This window comes from Chenopodium quinoa, unplaced genomic scaffold (assembly GCF_001683475.1).
Source record: "Chenopodium quinoa cultivar QQ74 unplaced genomic scaffold, ASM168347v1, whole genome shotgun sequence".
Lineage (NCBI taxonomy): Eukaryota > Viridiplantae > Streptophyta > Magnoliopsida > Caryophyllales > Amaranthaceae > Chenopodium > Chenopodium quinoa.
This window is the reverse complement of record NW_018742418.1, coordinates 7,931,172-7,946,958: the sequence shown is the minus strand read 5'-3', so window position 1 is coordinate 7,946,958 and position 15,787 is coordinate 7,931,172. Positions and strand designations below refer to the sequence as shown.

General features: G+C 34.8%; 3 protein-coding genes across 4 annotated transcripts; 2 read left to right on the top strand and 1 right to left on the bottom strand.

The window, feature by feature from the left end:
- Positions 1–496: 496 nt before the first annotated feature.
- On the top strand, positions 497–1,447 carry LOC110714340. Its single transcript, XM_021892846.1, has 3 exons — positions 497–612; positions 803–1,022; positions 1,208–1,447. The coding sequence occupies exons 1-3, from the start codon at positions 497–499 to the stop codon at positions 1,445–1,447; spliced, it is 576 nt and encodes a 191-aa protein (XP_021748538.1).
- A 6,848-nt stretch (positions 1,448–8,295) lies between these two features.
- Positions 8,296–11,791, top strand: LOC110707338 (acyl-coenzyme A thioesterase 9, mitochondrial-like). Of its 2 annotated transcripts, XM_021885370.1 has the most exons (4): positions 8,296–8,617; positions 8,800–8,927; positions 10,510–10,687; positions 11,206–11,791. In XM_021885370.1, the coding sequence occupies exons 2-4, from the start codon at positions 8,835–8,837 to the stop codon at positions 11,271–11,273; spliced, it is 339 nt and encodes a 112-aa protein (XP_021741062.1). In that variant the 5' UTR covers positions 8,296–8,617; positions 8,800–8,834; the 3' UTR covers positions 11,274–11,791. The 2 variants fall into 2 exon arrangements, with proteins under 2 accessions (XP_021741062.1, XP_021741055.1); XM_021885363.1 differs by lacking the exon at positions 8,296–8,617 and having other exon boundaries at positions 8,624–8,927.
- Positions 11,792–14,142: 2,351 nt separating this feature from the next.
- Positions 14,143–15,442, bottom strand: LOC110714329. The gene is made up of 2 exons (XM_021892837.1): positions 15,395–15,442; positions 14,143–14,763 (listed from the first exon to the last, which is right to left on the bottom strand). Exons 1-2 carry the CDS (start codon positions 15,440–15,442, stop codon positions 14,143–14,145), a joined length of 669 nt encoding a protein of 222 aa, XP_021748529.1.
- Between the last annotated feature and the right edge of the window lie 345 nt (positions 15,443–15,787).

The following is a 15,787-nucleotide window of genomic DNA, read 5'->3' as shown; positions in this document are numbered from 1 at the left end:
ATTCAACCAACAATATTTGATGAGATAAGGGAAAATCAAGCAGGAGATGTAAAGTTGGATAGGATTCGTGAGAAAATAAAGCAAGGAAAATCTACGGATTTCAAGATTCATGAAGATGGGAGTTAAGGTACAAAGGCCGTTAGTGTGTACCACAAAAATGTGAGGAGGTAAAAAGAAAGTTGGTGGAAGAGGGTCACAATACCCATACTAAGTACAACCAGGAAGGGACAAGCTATATAAAGATTTGAAAAAGGTGTATTGGTGGCCCAGAATGAAGAATGTAGTTGCGAAATTTGTGGAAAAGTGTCTAACTTGCCAAAAAGTGAAGATAGAACACAAAAGACCGCAAGGAACAGTGCAATCATTGGAAATTCCTATATGAAAATGGGATTGTATTTCAATGGACTTTGTGACTTGCCTCCCAAAGTCAAAGAGTGAAAACGACATCATTTGGGTAGTGGTGGGTAGACTTACAAAATTTGCGGTGTTTATACCAATGAAGGGGACCTGGAAAATGGAACAACTTGCAAAAGCTTACATCAAAAATGTGGTGAGGTTACATGGAGTTCCAAAAGATATTGTGTCGGATAGAGATTCTAAGTTTCTTTCAAGGTTGTTGAAGAGTGTGCAGGAAAACTTTGGTACAACACTTAAGATGAGTACAGCTTTTCACCCTGCCACAGATGAGCAAACTGAGAGAACCATTTAAACCTAGGAAGACATGTTGAGGGCTTGTGTTATAGATTTCCAAGATGGATAGGAAGATAGCTTGGACTTAATTGAATTTTTCCTATAATAATAGCTACCATGCAAGCATTGGCATGACTCCATTTAAGGCATTATATGGAAGGAAGTGTCGCAGTCCAATCTGTTGGAACGACATAAGTGAAACAATGATTTTAGGGCCTCAAATGATTGAGGATACAGTTAAGAAGGTGAGGGAGATTGAAGCTAAGATCCAAGCGGCGCAAGATCGCCAAAAGAGCTATGCGGATTTGAAGCGTAGAGAGGAGGAATTTGAGGTTGGTGACAAAGTATTGTTAAAGGTGTCACCAATGAAAGGTGTAATGAGTTTGGAAAGAAAGGAAAGCTTAGCCCAAAGTATATTGGTCCATATGAAGTATTGCAAAGCATAGGCAAATTAGCTTATAAGTTGGCCTTACCTATGGAGCTAAGTAAAGTGCATGATGTATTTCATGTATCTCAGCTAAGAAGGTATATCCCAGATAAATCACATGTGCTACAACCTGAAGCTATTAAGTTAGATCAAAGCTTAACTTATGAGGAAAGACCTGTCAAGATCCTTGATAGTAAAGTGCATAGTACACGCAATAAGAAAGTTAAGATTGTTAAAGTGTTATGGTCTAACCAAAAGTATGAGGAAGCATCTTGGGAAGCTGGGGATGAGATGAGAAAGAAATACCCTAAGTTGTTTAAGGTATGGTGAGTTACGGGGACGTAACTCGTTTCTTTTAAGGGGGGTAGAATGTGGTAGAATTTCGCGCTTATTCCCTATATTTTTAGTTATTTTTGTGCTTTTTGCACATTTTTTATGGTTATTTCGATTAATTTTGATCTCAAAGAGGTGTTAAAAGCAAAAGTATGACAAAAGAGTACAACAATATTATACAAAGTGAGAAAAAAGTTTGATTTTTATTGCCCAAGTTTCGGGACGAAAATTCTTTTAAAGGGGGTAGAATGTAATAGCCCATACTTTTTTACGTATTTTAGTTTAAATAAGTATTTCTTAAAGTATTTAAATAATTCGAAATGAATTATTTATGATTTTTATTAATTTAAAAAGAATTATTTAATTAAAAAAATTTATTTTTAATTATTTAATAATCTCAAAAATATTTTATTTTATGATTTGGAACTATTGGGGCATATTATTTTATAAGAAGATTATTTTTTTAAAGTCAATGGTATTTAAGGAAAGTCAAAATACTAGTTTGATTAGGAAAGAGATCATTATTTTAAGTAGGAGGGTTATTGAGAGAGGGTATAAATACCCATCATATGCCTAAGGTGGAGTCCACCCAAAGGTAAACTCTCTCTATCTCCTCTTATTTTCTTTTCCCCTTAATTTTTCCCCTTCCCCTTTAATTTATTTGAGCTTCAATCACCACCCACATACCACCACACGCTGCCGCCCACTACCACAAGCTACCGGACCACCGCCGCAACCACTAGCAGGCGCCTGCGATAACAATGGCACCACCAGCAGGCACGGCAGCAGCCGGCTGTGGTGTCGGTGCTGCGGTTTTTCGAAAAAGTAAAAAATTAATTATTCTTTTTGTTTTAATTTAATCTAGCCTTAATCTAATTATTGTTTTTGGGTTTTGGGATGATTTTATGATGGATGAAAATAAGTATTTTGTATATAAATTTTCAAATTTGGTTTTGAATTAAAAAGCCCCAAATTGAAAACCCTAGGTTTCTAAATTAATGTTTATTGATGGAATTTGATTGTGGTTGATTAAAACTATTGAAATTAATGTTTTAAACTAAATTACAGCAATTTTATAAGTATTAATAATGTTGGAATTTTTATATACAAGCTATAATTATGTTTGTTGAAAGGATTTTTAATTACCCATTAATTGGGAATAAAAGTAAGGGTTTTAAATTAAATTTCAGCTTGTCTTAGAGGCTTTATGAGTGATTTAAAGAGTGTATATATTGTTGGAAATTTGTGTGGAAGATGTATTAATACTTCTTTGTAATTTTGGTTTGTAGGAGACTTTCAATTGAGTGATTTTATTTAGTCGTGGCAATTTTGAGATCATATTCAAGGTACGTTCGCGTACTTAGTAATTATTTGAATATGTAGAAGCATGCTAGGCTTTGCTTAATTAATTCCAAGTAGTATCATGATAGGTGATGGTTGGAATTTGTTGATTGGATCGATGTTGGTGAATGATTTGTGATGTGTGAATTATTTATGGTGAATTGGTGATTGGAATTAATTATGTTGGCATGTTGGTTATGAACCACACTTTTATTATTGGCATGTTAGAGAGCATGTTTAATTAAACTAAATGTTTAATTGGGTTTGGAATATGAGAAGGGAATTTTATTATGGTTCATATAATTTTATTAATGCTTTAAGCATGGGAATTGAGCTATTTAAGTGTCTTAGTACACAGGAATAAATTATATTGCGGTGCTTAAATGCACTTAAGCTGTTTCTAACACCAAGGGATAGGATTTGCGACGCATTATGCGTTTAAGGTATCTTTGACACCAAGGTAGATTAAAAATGGTTCAACAATTAAATTTATGTGGTCACTAATTATTCAAGAATTAAATTGGTATGTATGTTTGCTTGAAAGAATTATAATGTTTGATTGTGCTATGGTTTGAGAGTCATCACCAAGTAGAATAATTTGTAAACAACGTAAAGTGAAAGAGATTACACACCAAAACTCTTGGAACGTATATACCTTGAGTATGAACATATGGGTGGAGTTATGGGGTTTTATATTTAACCATGACTTCTACTGAGAACGCTGTATTTTCCTTTTTATTTATCTTATGCGCAGGACGTCCAGTCACTTCATGTGACATTTGCCTACCCGGTTAGCTCCCGGTGTAGTTTACCTCAATTTATTTGAGGCAGAGATTTGGTTGAAAACCCGTTCGATGTGTAATCAAAATTAAATGAACATCGGTATTTGTCTAGTTAGGTGTTGAATGTTTTGTATGCTTGTAAACAGGTGCTACACGGTAAGTTGTGTGATGATAGGATAGAAGCATGTTAGTGTGTTTTTATTATGCTTATGTACTCAGCATTGCTAATTGTGCATTTGTATGTTTGTTTGACCTTGTCTTTACCTTGACCCTACGACGACCCATTTCTAAAGGCGAGTAGTGGGGACAAGTAGTGAGAAGCTTTTCAGGTGATAAAGCATTTTCATGAGGGGCATGAGTGAAGAGCGAATCATGCTTAGTTCTCATAGGAATATGATGTGTTTTATTTGCTTTGAATATTATTTATTGTATTCTGCTCATGAGACTAACACAAAGGGTTTTAATATCGTTTGGTTTTAAGGGCTTACAATGGTTCTGATTTGTAGGTTGACTTAGTTTGACTTTACTTTCGTTTGGTTTGACTTTTAAAGTAGACTTGTTTTAAATGGTTTTTTAAAGATAGTCTTCCGCTGTGTGTGAGTCTTTGATATTTGCCTTAGTCGTTTTCACGGTGGCGGTATATTCTTAGATTTTCCTATTTCTTATTTTAAAAAGGGCAAAATAGGTATTTTAAAGGGAAGGAATTTCTAGGGTATTACACCCAAGTTCTGGGTGGTCTATGTGATAGACTTCATAAAATCACCTACGTGGGTGTGAAGGTTTGGCCACCTTCTATGAAAGACATGAGCGGTCTTTCTAAGGCACTCATGAACATCCCAAGTTCGATGGCCAATATTGGTGGTTGTTTTTATCGCGGAGCTCACAATGTTTAAGGTAAGATATGTGTTATTAGGATTTAACTTTTGAGTTGAGTGAGTTCCAGATTCGTTCACTCACTTAACAAAGGAGTTGCCTGATTTTCACTATGTATAGGTTCAATCATATCGAAAGATACCAGTGCTTAAGTATCAAACCTACTAGAATGCTCAGAATAGGAGGTTTTATTTTTTTAAAAAAAAATCCTTTTTCCCTCGCATTTGTGGGGGATTGTTGGGAATAATATTAAGGAAACAAGCTATGTGTTTTGGAGGAAAACTCTTTGTCCCACATTAATGGGATAAAGTTGGTTTTACTTGTTTTATATATTAGAAGAAAAGAGTTTTGTCCTACATTGGTGGAGGAAGGAAAGTTTTACTTGGTTTTTATATAAGGCTTTAAGGTTAGTTGTTTGAAGTGCTTTCCTTATTGTTGTGAGCTAGAAGGGGGCATCCCCACCCGCGAGCCGTCGTCGCCGTCCGACCAGTTCGTGTTCGTGGCACTTGCGTGGTGTGGTGTGCCTACCTTTTTGGGCCGTGTCATAACTTACAGTCCAGCTTTATGAGACTATTAAGTTACAAAGCTCCCAACAGACGTTTTACTCGTCCAAAAACATTCCCCTGATTTTCCGCCCCCTATCATTACTGCTCCCTGATTTTTCTTCAGCAATTACACCTTTGAAGGTCTTTAAAAACCGAGTTTGCAATCAGTTTTGAAACACAACAAAAAATCTCTTCTTCTTCTTCCTTTAAAAATCAGTTTTTGTCCTGAGCATATTGTGAGTTCCAAATCTCTCTTTTTGAGTGCACATTAAGAGAGATCGATGTGTTAGATCTCGGGGGGCAACGCCATCTCCGATTGCACCATAGTCAGGGCGAATTTTGCTTCTAAGATATTGTTCCTAACACGTCACAGCGTTTTATATACATTAAACAAATTCGGCCCACATTTCAATCTTTATATTTTCTGATTTTATAGTATCTCTACCTACAATATATACATAATTGTATAAATTAATGGGAAACTTGTAATAAGTTGAAATTTATTTAATACTTGTTTCTTTGAGTTTTTATGTACAACATTTGGTTTGAAAACTACAATATTTGGCTTTAAATGTGAAGCATTTGCTATTAAATGCTCAACATTATTTGTCTTTCTAAGAAACTTCGTCAATTAATTCATGATAATGCCCTTAAATATTTAGCAAAATATATTTGGCATTTGGTTTGGATAATGAAAACGGAATGGAAAGGAAACAAATAAGAGGTGGAAAAAGAATCATTTAACTATTATTTTTTTATTTGTTTGGTTTAACCATGGAAAGGAATTAGTTAAAACTTTACTCCCTTTGTTTGCATTTGAGGAGGGTAAGGGTATTTGTTATCCTAAGTTTTTGAGAGGTAACAAATGAGAGGTAAACATTATCGTAAGGTAATGATAATGGTTACCAAACATTCGGTAACGGAAAATCGAATCCGTTTCCAATCTAAAAAATACACTAACCAAAAGTACTAAACATGCTCATTCTATTAAAATACCTTGGGCATATAATTTGTAAAATCTAGACCCTAGATCCACGGGTCTCAAAATTAAAATAACCATCATTAAGTAAAATCAAATTACAACCAAACAATTCGATCAACTCAGGTGGACGATAACTAATTGCTTGATTATGTAGATGTCAAAATTAGATTTCTAGTTAATACAAGTTTGAAAACAAAAAAGTATATTTTCACAAGTCAAACAAATCCATTGGAACATTGATTGTGTTGAGTTGAACAATTTCGAGCAAATTAAATTTAATAGCTGATTAATTGTCATGCATCCGTAATTAAGATTATAGGGACATTTATAGTACTGAGCTGCATTATTAATTGTCTATTTATAGAGATTTTAGACGGTTATGATCTTCACATTTTCCTCGTTCTATAGAGATTGTGGGAGATGATATCATAAAGAGTAAGAAAAAATCTTGAACAAGTATGTGAAGTATTGTGGAGTACGTTTGAAATTCTTAATAATTAAGAAAATAGTTTATATATCTACATTATGGTTTAATATCATTTAGCAAATTTAAATTCATTGATGTTTAATAGAATAATTATAGAGTTTCGTCTATGTAGTAAGTTTTACAAATTCATGTTTTTTTCCCTTATTATAGAGGCAGATTATATTTTAGAGTCATGATTAAATAAAATTTTAAATATAGAACTCAGGTGATTTCTACATCTTGCCTATCTTGTACTTCTTTGTGTAGAAAATAATACTTTGTATCAATTTCTTGATCATTTTCGTATTAAATGATATATGTATAGTTTAGGTTCATGTGAGAACCATTTTAATGGTGAGAACTCCATTACAAAATTGACTCATACTTAATAATCTAATTTGAAACTCGAACTCCAATTAAATTTGTACATCTTGTCCTACATCTACCACAATTGTGGTGGCCAAAAATTTGAGAGAAAGTGGGGATGAAAGTGCCCATATTATATTTTTCATATCTTTATCCATTTGTTTGTTCCAACGAGAACGAGTGATGATCGATTCTCATACTAGGTTATCATTTTCCCCCTTTTAACATTTTCTCACTATTAAAAAACAGCCGTTTTTCGATGGAAAAAATCCGTCGAAATTATTCAAAATTTCGACGGAAATCATCTTTCCTACGGAATTCCGTTGGAAATCATCCTTCTACGAAATTCCGTCGAAATAGTCTGTCGCAAACATTTTGTAGGAAATTCGACTTTTTCCGAGAGATTTTTCGTCGGAAAAGCATATTCCGACGGAATTAAATCTGTCGGCGCATGGATTGACTTAAATTGAGAATCCTTCGCAATATTCAAACGGAATTAATCCTGTCGGTATATACCTCTTTCGACGGAATAATCCGTCGTAATTAAACACGTTCCGACGGAAATATTCCGTTGTAAGGACTGTATCTTTCGAGGGATTAAATTTTCGTCGGAATCTTACGATGCACATTTCCGTCGCAAAGTTCCAACGGATTTATTTTCCCTAGGAAAATATATGATTTCCGACGGCATTGTCCATCTAAAAATCCGTCGAAATGTCCATCTGAAAATCCGTCACCATATTTCGACGGATTATGTTCCCGTCGCAACAAACCTGCTTCCGACGGATAATACCATAAAAAATTCCGTCGGAAGGTCACCTGCTAATTTAACAAATTAGTCAATTTATTTTTGGAATTACCACTATTCGAAACCTATACCTCCTGCACCTAATTCAAGCTAAAATTAATTCATGATTTAATTACAAAAATAAATAAATAAATAAATAAATATAATATAAATATATATATATATATATATATATATATATATATATATATATATATATATATATATATATATATATATATATATATATATATATATAACATAGATTGTGTGCAGGCATAAAACATAATCCAAATTAAGTACATGTACATACTACATAAACAAAAGTTAAGCTATAGCCGGGGTACCCTGCCTACTCCGCCACTACCCAGGTCATCCCTGGGGTCTCGACTCTGAGGTTGAATGGTGGAACATGTGTTGCTGGGAAACGATGCATAAACTCATACTACTTTTTCTGGTCTTTCCTCTCTATTGCGGTCATTTTACTAGTAGAAAAACTTAAATGGGTTCCGTCAAATGCGCACCGATTTTAAAAAAACCGGTGCGAAATAAAATAGGCGGGATTGAGGGAAAGAGTTTTGCACCGATTCTAACCAAATCGGAGCGAAAAACAAAACTTTTCGCACCGGTTTTAACAAAATCGGTGCGAAAAGTGAGTAAATCGTACCAGTTCAGTTCAAACTGGTGCGAAAGCTGCTGTAAAAAAAAAACGGTTATAATGTGAACCAAATGAAGCGTACTCTCTCATCTGCCTCTCTCTCCTCTCTCTCTCCCCCAATTGAAGCGTACTCGACATTCTCCATTGAAGAAGGGGCATCTGAGCTTTCTCTCAGCACTTTCCTCAACCTCCTTCTCTCTCCTTCTCCATAACCGCCACTTTCCCTTTCCTTTCTTCTCTCTTTCGATCTCCTTCTTCTTCTCCATAACCAAGCACAACCACCCTCGCCGCCGCCGTCAATGTGAACCAAATACAACAACAACAACAAACTTGAATCAATTATCGATTCAAAAAACACAAATTCGAGGTATATGCTCTTCGATTTGAAATCTAGATTTTATGGTTTTTTTTTTTTTTTTGATTAATGATGAACAATTGAAATCTAGGGTTGTTTTCTTAAAAGATGGGTATGATGAGAATGGGAATTTGATTCAGAAAGATCCTCAGGTTGTTTCTAATGAGAGGTGATATGGGTTTGCTCAAATGCAGCATCCTGATGAATTGTGTCGCGACAGTATCAGCGAATGATAGTGACGAAAATGTACTTGATCAAGCAAGAAAGATGGGGTAAAATGTTGGAGGATCTTGATGCTCTTCCTGGTACGATTTCTTACAAGGTGATTTTTTTGATGATTTTTGTGGATTGGGGTTTTTCTGTTTGGTGATTTATGTTTCTGGGGTATAATTGGTTTTGTTTGAAGGATTATACTCTGTAATTGATTATTTTTGAAATATCAATTGATTGATCATGCTCATGCTCATTTGTCGAAATCTTAATTCTTTAGCTTGTTTGTGTATTTAGTAGATTGTTGCCTGAAATTTGTCTATTACAATGAGAGTATTGGAAAAGTTTGATTCTCTCGCTATTGTCTAGGAATTTGGGTTAGAGCTATATTTGCCTAGGCTGTTTCACCCTGATGCTATCTTTGTATATGAAGTGAAAGGGAGAAAATACAGTTAACAACATTGTATCTTTTGTATAGTAAGGCTATATACGACGGTGTATCTCTAACCTGCAGAAAGTTTGTGGCCTTATTTAGCATTTAAGGTCACAGCAAAAGCATGCTTGTTTTGGGAAAAAAAATTCAATCAATCAATCAAAGCCTTAATCCCATAAGTGGGGTTTCGGGAAAGAAAATTATAGATAAAATTTCAAAAAGCTTTAATCCCATGAAGGTCTATTTGTTATTGCTTTCGGTTTTTTGAAACTTAAAAATAACATAGTTTCCAATTTTCTGTTGTCAGTTTTCATAATAAACATGAATATAACTATATGAGTATGACATTAAAGCTAGATGATGTATACACAATTAACATCATATAAATTTCTAAATCTTAATATTGAAAGCTGATTGTGATACTGAACAAGCAATCATAGGGGGTAATAATTTGTACATTTGTGCATATAAAAGCTCGGCAATCATAGGGGGTAATAATTTGTACATTTGTGCATGTCACCCCCTTTTCCAGCCTTAAGTAGCAGCCAAATTGGAGTTGCTAGGGTAATAGTGGTGTCCTGTGGCCTAGATTGTTAACTTGCTCACCTTGGCTCTTTGTGTGCAGCAGATGCAGATCTTATATATTACAAAGATCTATAAAAGCATGCAGTGTTTCAAATGATGTATAAGTTATAAGATATGTTCCATTATTGAGAAACTTGTTAAGTTAATGCAAACTCATACAAAGTCTTTTGTTCCTTTCCAAATGCCTAGAAGGAAGCTGGTTGAACGAGCAGTACTGCCCCTTATTCATTAGTTACAAAGATACCGTCAACTGTATTACTGGTTGATTTTGTAGGAAAAATACTTGTCTAATTTTGGCTATAAAACTCTATATCGTTGTAGTTAATAAGTATTGCCTGAGCCAGGCCTATGATGGACAAACTGGTCATTAAGTAATAATTTTATCTCTAGTGCATCAGTGCTGTACACCTATTTTATTTCCAGCATTTAAACTAAGAACTGATGTTTATGAGCATCTGTTGTGTGTATTCTTCTTTCTGGAGAACATACTAGTTCATATTATATGGAGTAATACCACACTTCGTATTGTTTTATGTTATTTGTCTATAGACTAACTTATACTCGGTATAAAGCATTACTCTTCAAACATTATTTTAGAATAACCTGTTCTGAGGATTATATATTTTCATTGCTGGCTGAGTAACAGTATCATAGTTTTCTGTTTGATGTTTTCCAGCACTGCTCCAACCCTGGTGGAATGACAAGGCCGATACTTTTGGTGACTGCTGCTGTAGATAAGATTCTTCTCAAGAAGCCGATTCGCGTTGATGCAGACCTGAGTCTAGTTGGTGCTGTTACATGGGTTGGGAGGTCATCCATGGAGATGCAGCTTGAAGTGTTGCAACCACCACAAGGTAATTTGTTTGCTAAGATTTCAGTAGCTGACATCTTGTGTGATTATGAATAAACTATCTTCGTATTAGAGGTTGGTATAACTAAAGTATCACACAACAGCTAGTAAAGTTAATCATCAGAAATATTTCTCCAGTGATATTCTTCCTCTGTCCCTTTTGTTTGCCTTTTATAGACTGTTATTTTATTTACTATATATCTATTTATGGATGGATGGATTTGATGAGATAGAAAATTGGTGAGATTACATGTAAATCAAGGCAAACAAAACTGTAGATAAGATAGAAGATTCGATGCACCATTAAAGATCTATATTAAACCAAGAAGGTGGTTTCTGATATACCATTAAAGAAAATAGTCAGATGTAGTCATCAATCTTAGTAATAGAAACAAGAGATTGTTAATTGTGGTATTTATCGTAAACTAACCACCTTTTTGACTGAATAACCGGGCTATGAAGTATGAAGAATCGTTTGGATCTTTCTCCACTCTCTCCCAACATTAATTTCTTCTTTTGTAGATGGTTCCCAAATGTCAAATTCAGTGGCTCTTGTAGCTAATTTCACATTTGTTGCGAGGGATGGTTAGACTGGAAAATCATCTCCAATTAATCACTTCTCACCAACAACACAAGAAAAATTGCTGTGGGAGCAAGAAGAAGCAAGGAACAGCAGTAGAAGTGCAGAGAGAATGCAACATAACTGGCAGACAGAAGCAGAGACAAGCTAGCAGCATGCAGCACAGAAACCAGCAGCCTGAACCAGCACACACCAGCCAGAGCCAAAGCAGCCAGAAATAGAAAGCAGTAGCCAGCAACAGCTAAACACACCCTGCAAATAGAAACCAGCAACCAGACACAAAGCAAGCAACACAGCCAACATAAAACAACAGCTTAAACAACAACAAAACACCAGCAGCCTAAACCAGAAGCTACACAGCGACCTGGCTTAAATCAAATGGTATTTCGTTGTGCCCACTGAGCACCTACAAGCAACTCTAAACTCTGGTTTTAAGTTGTAACACATGTTGATTTTAAGTTAGAAAAAGCCAAAACTAAAGATGTTGAAGTGCTGGTTAATTGTAATATTACAGCCTTTTGTAATGAAAATGAAACTTTATATATATGTTAGTGTGTTTATATCCATTTAAGTGAAAAAAATGCAAAAAAAAAACATTTTTTTTTAATTTTTTGGGTACTTTTGGCACCGACTTTGAAACAGAACCGGTGCTAAAAATTTTTTTTTTTAGGCCATTTTTTGCACCGGTTCACTGAATTTAATTCCGCCGGAATTATTGTAAGGGATATTCCGTCGGAAATTTCGAATTTTCCGATGGAATTTGAGGTCCGTCGGAACTATTCCGTCAGAAAATGGCCTTTTTCTAGTAGTGTCTTTTGTTATACAACTAGGTTATCTCCATGTGTTGCACGATTAGAATTAATCTTTTTTGTAACTTATGTTCTGTCTCATTACTTGTATATGAAGGTTAGATTAAATATAAAAATAATTTATATTTAAGGAAAGTAAAAAAAAATTGAAATCACGATCAATCATCAAACAAATTAGGTATGCGAAACTATAAGTTTGTGGAGAAACTTAGTTGATTGAATTTTATATAGACACTTATGCGTTGATGTTAAAAGTGTAGATAAAAAAAAAATCATTAATAATTGATGACATCATGTATAGTATTGGAGGGAAAATTTTTAATTTGAGAATGACACATAGGATAGTTTGAGGATAGATGATGTCAGCAATATTATATTTTAGTAATAGTTAATATGATATACTCATATCTCTATTATATAAGCCAGCTCTAGCATTTTGTTGGAATAAGAAGGTTGTAAAGGAATGGGAGGCAATGAGGAACATAAAGAAATTTAAGTAAAAAAAAAAAAAGAGAGAGCGCACACACTATAATAGAAGGTCTTGTATAAACTCGGTTTGATCTACACTAATTTATATTGTAGACCCAATAATTTGACACTTCCATATAATATAGTCATCTTGTGGATGATTACTTCTTAGATGTTATAATTATCTTGTTGTGAGTCATATTTTGAATGATTAGTCGTATTTTTAATAATTTAGTCATATGATAAAATCATTTTTTCAGGTGATACAATTACCTTTTAGATGATATAATTACCTTTCGAATAATATAATTATACATTTACTTTTTGAATGATATAATTACATTTCAAATAATATACTCACCATGTGGATGATATAATCACCTTTTGGATGATATATTTACCTTTCGAATGTTGTAATAACTTTCAAAATGATATAAGTTGTTAAACGTCGTTCGCATTTTACTAGGTGACGTTCACATTTTTTACATTTTTTACATGAATTTCCTAAATTGGAGGGCGATGATGGGGTTGTGAACTTCCTGTTTTTTTTTTATTTCCCTTGTACGCATTTCGTTTATGTACTATTTATTCGTCACGTACTTTAAGTATTGAACAACTGTTTTGGTGGTTTTCTAAATATTTTGTTTAATTAAGTTCAATTCGTTGCAAATTACATAACGACAACTGTTTAACATAAATGAAAGTACAACAACATGTTCACTATCTAATTAAGGCATCCCACATGTTCCTTCTAGCTTCGTAACGCTGATCCCAACCGTCAACACTTGGGTCGTGGTGCTCGGTCCACCAACCTGCAACCGGGGGAAGTGACAAATCAGGTGCAAGTTCAATACAAATAAAATGTGAGGCCCCAACTGTAGCGATGACAAACTCTCGCTCCGGTGCTGTGACCCCCCTTCTTGCCCGCAACGGCAATATTGTGAGGCATGGGTAGTAGCAAGTTGGTGTTTGGCCTACACCAAGAATAATAACCGCTGCGTTGAACCAAGTCGCAATAGGAAATAAATCTTGTATTGCAACCATCCAATGACGGGAATCAACCGCCCCAGCGTCCCATCAAATACGCTGCACATTGATCTCAAGTCTTCCAAGCCCATAAATCCTCTCATATAGGGCTCGATAACCGAGGACCTCATTCGTTATTGTCTCTCGAGTGTCATACCATCAGCCTTGATCACCGAAGAAGAACTCGGCCACACAACGAAACCCACAGTTCCCATCACCAATGACATCCTTCCATCCTGTGATGTAAGGCAACATCAGCCCTGGAAGCATGTGTCGATAACGGCTTTGGCTAATGTCGTTTACATCTCCTGCACAAATGTAGGTTTCAGTTAATAGTTTAGTGAACGCTGATTTATGTGAAAAACACAACATTCAATCGTACCTGTTTGTCGTGCGCCGCGTTCAGTGTGTTGGCGGTTTACATGTTCAAAATAAGAACGATCACGTCTTGTATCATTGTTTCTTGGTCGACCACGAACCCGGTGGTTTACAGCAGGCTCTCTGAGATCGGAATGATCCGGATGCAGCTCCTCTTCAATGATGCGAGACACGTTTTGAAGAACAGCAGGATCACTATCAAACACCTCTTCCATCAGAGAACGAAAATGTGCGGCATCCTCGGTCGAGTCGTTGCCAGGCACCGTCAGACATCTCCTCTCTGAAGTCATTCCGGCAGTTGTAGATGTGTCTGATGTTTGGATGATCATTAGGAAATTGCTCCGCAATAGTCGCCATGATGTTACGCGGTTCAACCTTAGACTTCGTCATGTCACGCACAACCTGCTTCGCATTCGGGCTCAACCCACTAATTTTACGATGACCCTCTGGATAAGCAATCATTGGATGGTTGTGGGTCCCAGTTACATCATCTTTCGCCCGGATAAACCAAGTATTGGTGACGAACTCGTAACATATCTTGATGTAGAAAGGACAACCAATGCCCTTGGTTTTGGTGTCCTTCCGAATTGCGTTCTCAAGATCTCTCGGCTTACTCCTGCGTCCCCGGTCACATCTTAAATATCGAACTGGTCGACCATCCCTCTGTTTGTTGAAAGACGATTTCACCAAAATAAATCCCAGATTTATTGCAACAGCATCCGCCCATGTAATTGCATCGTCAAACGTTAGAAAAACCGTGTCTGTCACAAAATGTGCACTGTAATTCACAACGTCACCGTCGTCTTCAACCTCTGAATCCTATCAAAATAACAACACAAACAAATAAAACACGCAAGGATTAGTATTTTAAATTTAACAATAATAATAACAATAATAATACAAATAATCATAATAATAATAAAAATAACAATAATAACAATAATAATATTAATAGTATTAATAATAATAATAATAATAATAATAATAATAATAATAATAATAATAACAATAACAATAACAATAACAATAACAATAACAATAACAATAATAATACTAATGATAATAATAATAACAATAATAATACTAATGATAATAATAATAACAATAACAATAATAATACTAATAACAATAACAACAATAACTATGTAACATTAACATATAATAACTAATATAATAATAATAACAACAATAGTAATAATAATAGTAGTAATAATATTAATAATAATCATAATCATAACAAAAATTTACATTAACAAAACTAATATTAATAACCATAATAATAATAACAATAACAATAACAATTACGTAAGAAAAAAAAAACAAAAAAACAAAAAAAAAAGGGACATCCGCCTTTTTTTTCCGGAAACCTGGGGGAGATCCGCCCAAAATTTCCGGATGTCCCCACATACATCCGGAAATTTCAGGCGGATGTACCCATCCGGATACTTACAGATTCTTCCGTCGAATCCTCCGACGTGTGAACGTTGTCGTCGTCCATCGTAAAACACCGCTCCGTACACTTTTCTTTTCTGCCCCGGGATTTTCAAATTCCTCGGGATTATCGTACAATGGTGGAACCAGGATTTTTTAATGCTCGGGATTTTTTTAACACAAGTGGTGGGCTCGGTAATGTTTTTAATGTTGTCGGTAACTAAATTTACCCATGGTGGACCCTTAAATAGATAAAATACCCACAAGGGCAAAAAAGTCATTTCGATTAAAAATGTGAACGTCACCCAGTAATTTGCAAACGACGAATAGCGATTCAGTTACCTTTTGATTTCGAGGAATATGATTACTTTTTACGCTTTATGTAACCACTTTTCGTGTCATAGTAAAGGAG

Bases quoted from the DNA above. Each gene is read 5' to 3' on its own strand.
- LOC110714340 (XM_021892846.1), top strand. From the start codon at position 497: ATGAAGGGGACCTGGAAAATGGAACAACTTGCAAAAGCTTACATCAAA. The intron at 613-802 runs GTTGTTGAAGAG...CTATAATAATAG, and splicing joins GATTCTAAGTTTCTTTCAAG to CTACCATGCAAGCATTGGCA. The intron at 1,023-1,207 runs GTTGGTGACAAA...CATGTATCTCAG, and splicing joins GTAGAGAGGAGGAATTTGAG to CTAAGAAGGTATATCCCAGA.
- LOC110707338 (XM_021885370.1), top strand. From the start codon at position 8,835: ATGATAGTGACGAAAATGTACTTGATCAAGCAAGAAAGATGGGGTAAA. The intron at 8,928-10,509 runs GTGATTTTTTTG...GATGTTTTCCAG, and splicing joins CTGGTACGATTTCTTACAAG to CACTGCTCCAACCCTGGTGG. The intron at 10,688-11,205 runs GTAATTTGTTTG...CTTCTTTTGTAG, and splicing joins AGTGTTGCAACCACCACAAG to ATGGTTCCCAAATGTCAAAT.
- LOC110714329 (XM_021892837.1), bottom strand. From the start codon at position 15,442: ATGGACGACGACAACGTTCACACGTCGGAGGATTCGACGGAAGAATCT. The intron at 14,764-15,394 runs GTAAGTATCCGG...TTATTTTGATAG, and splicing joins AGGATTCGACGGAAGAATCT to GATTCAGAGGTTGAAGACGA.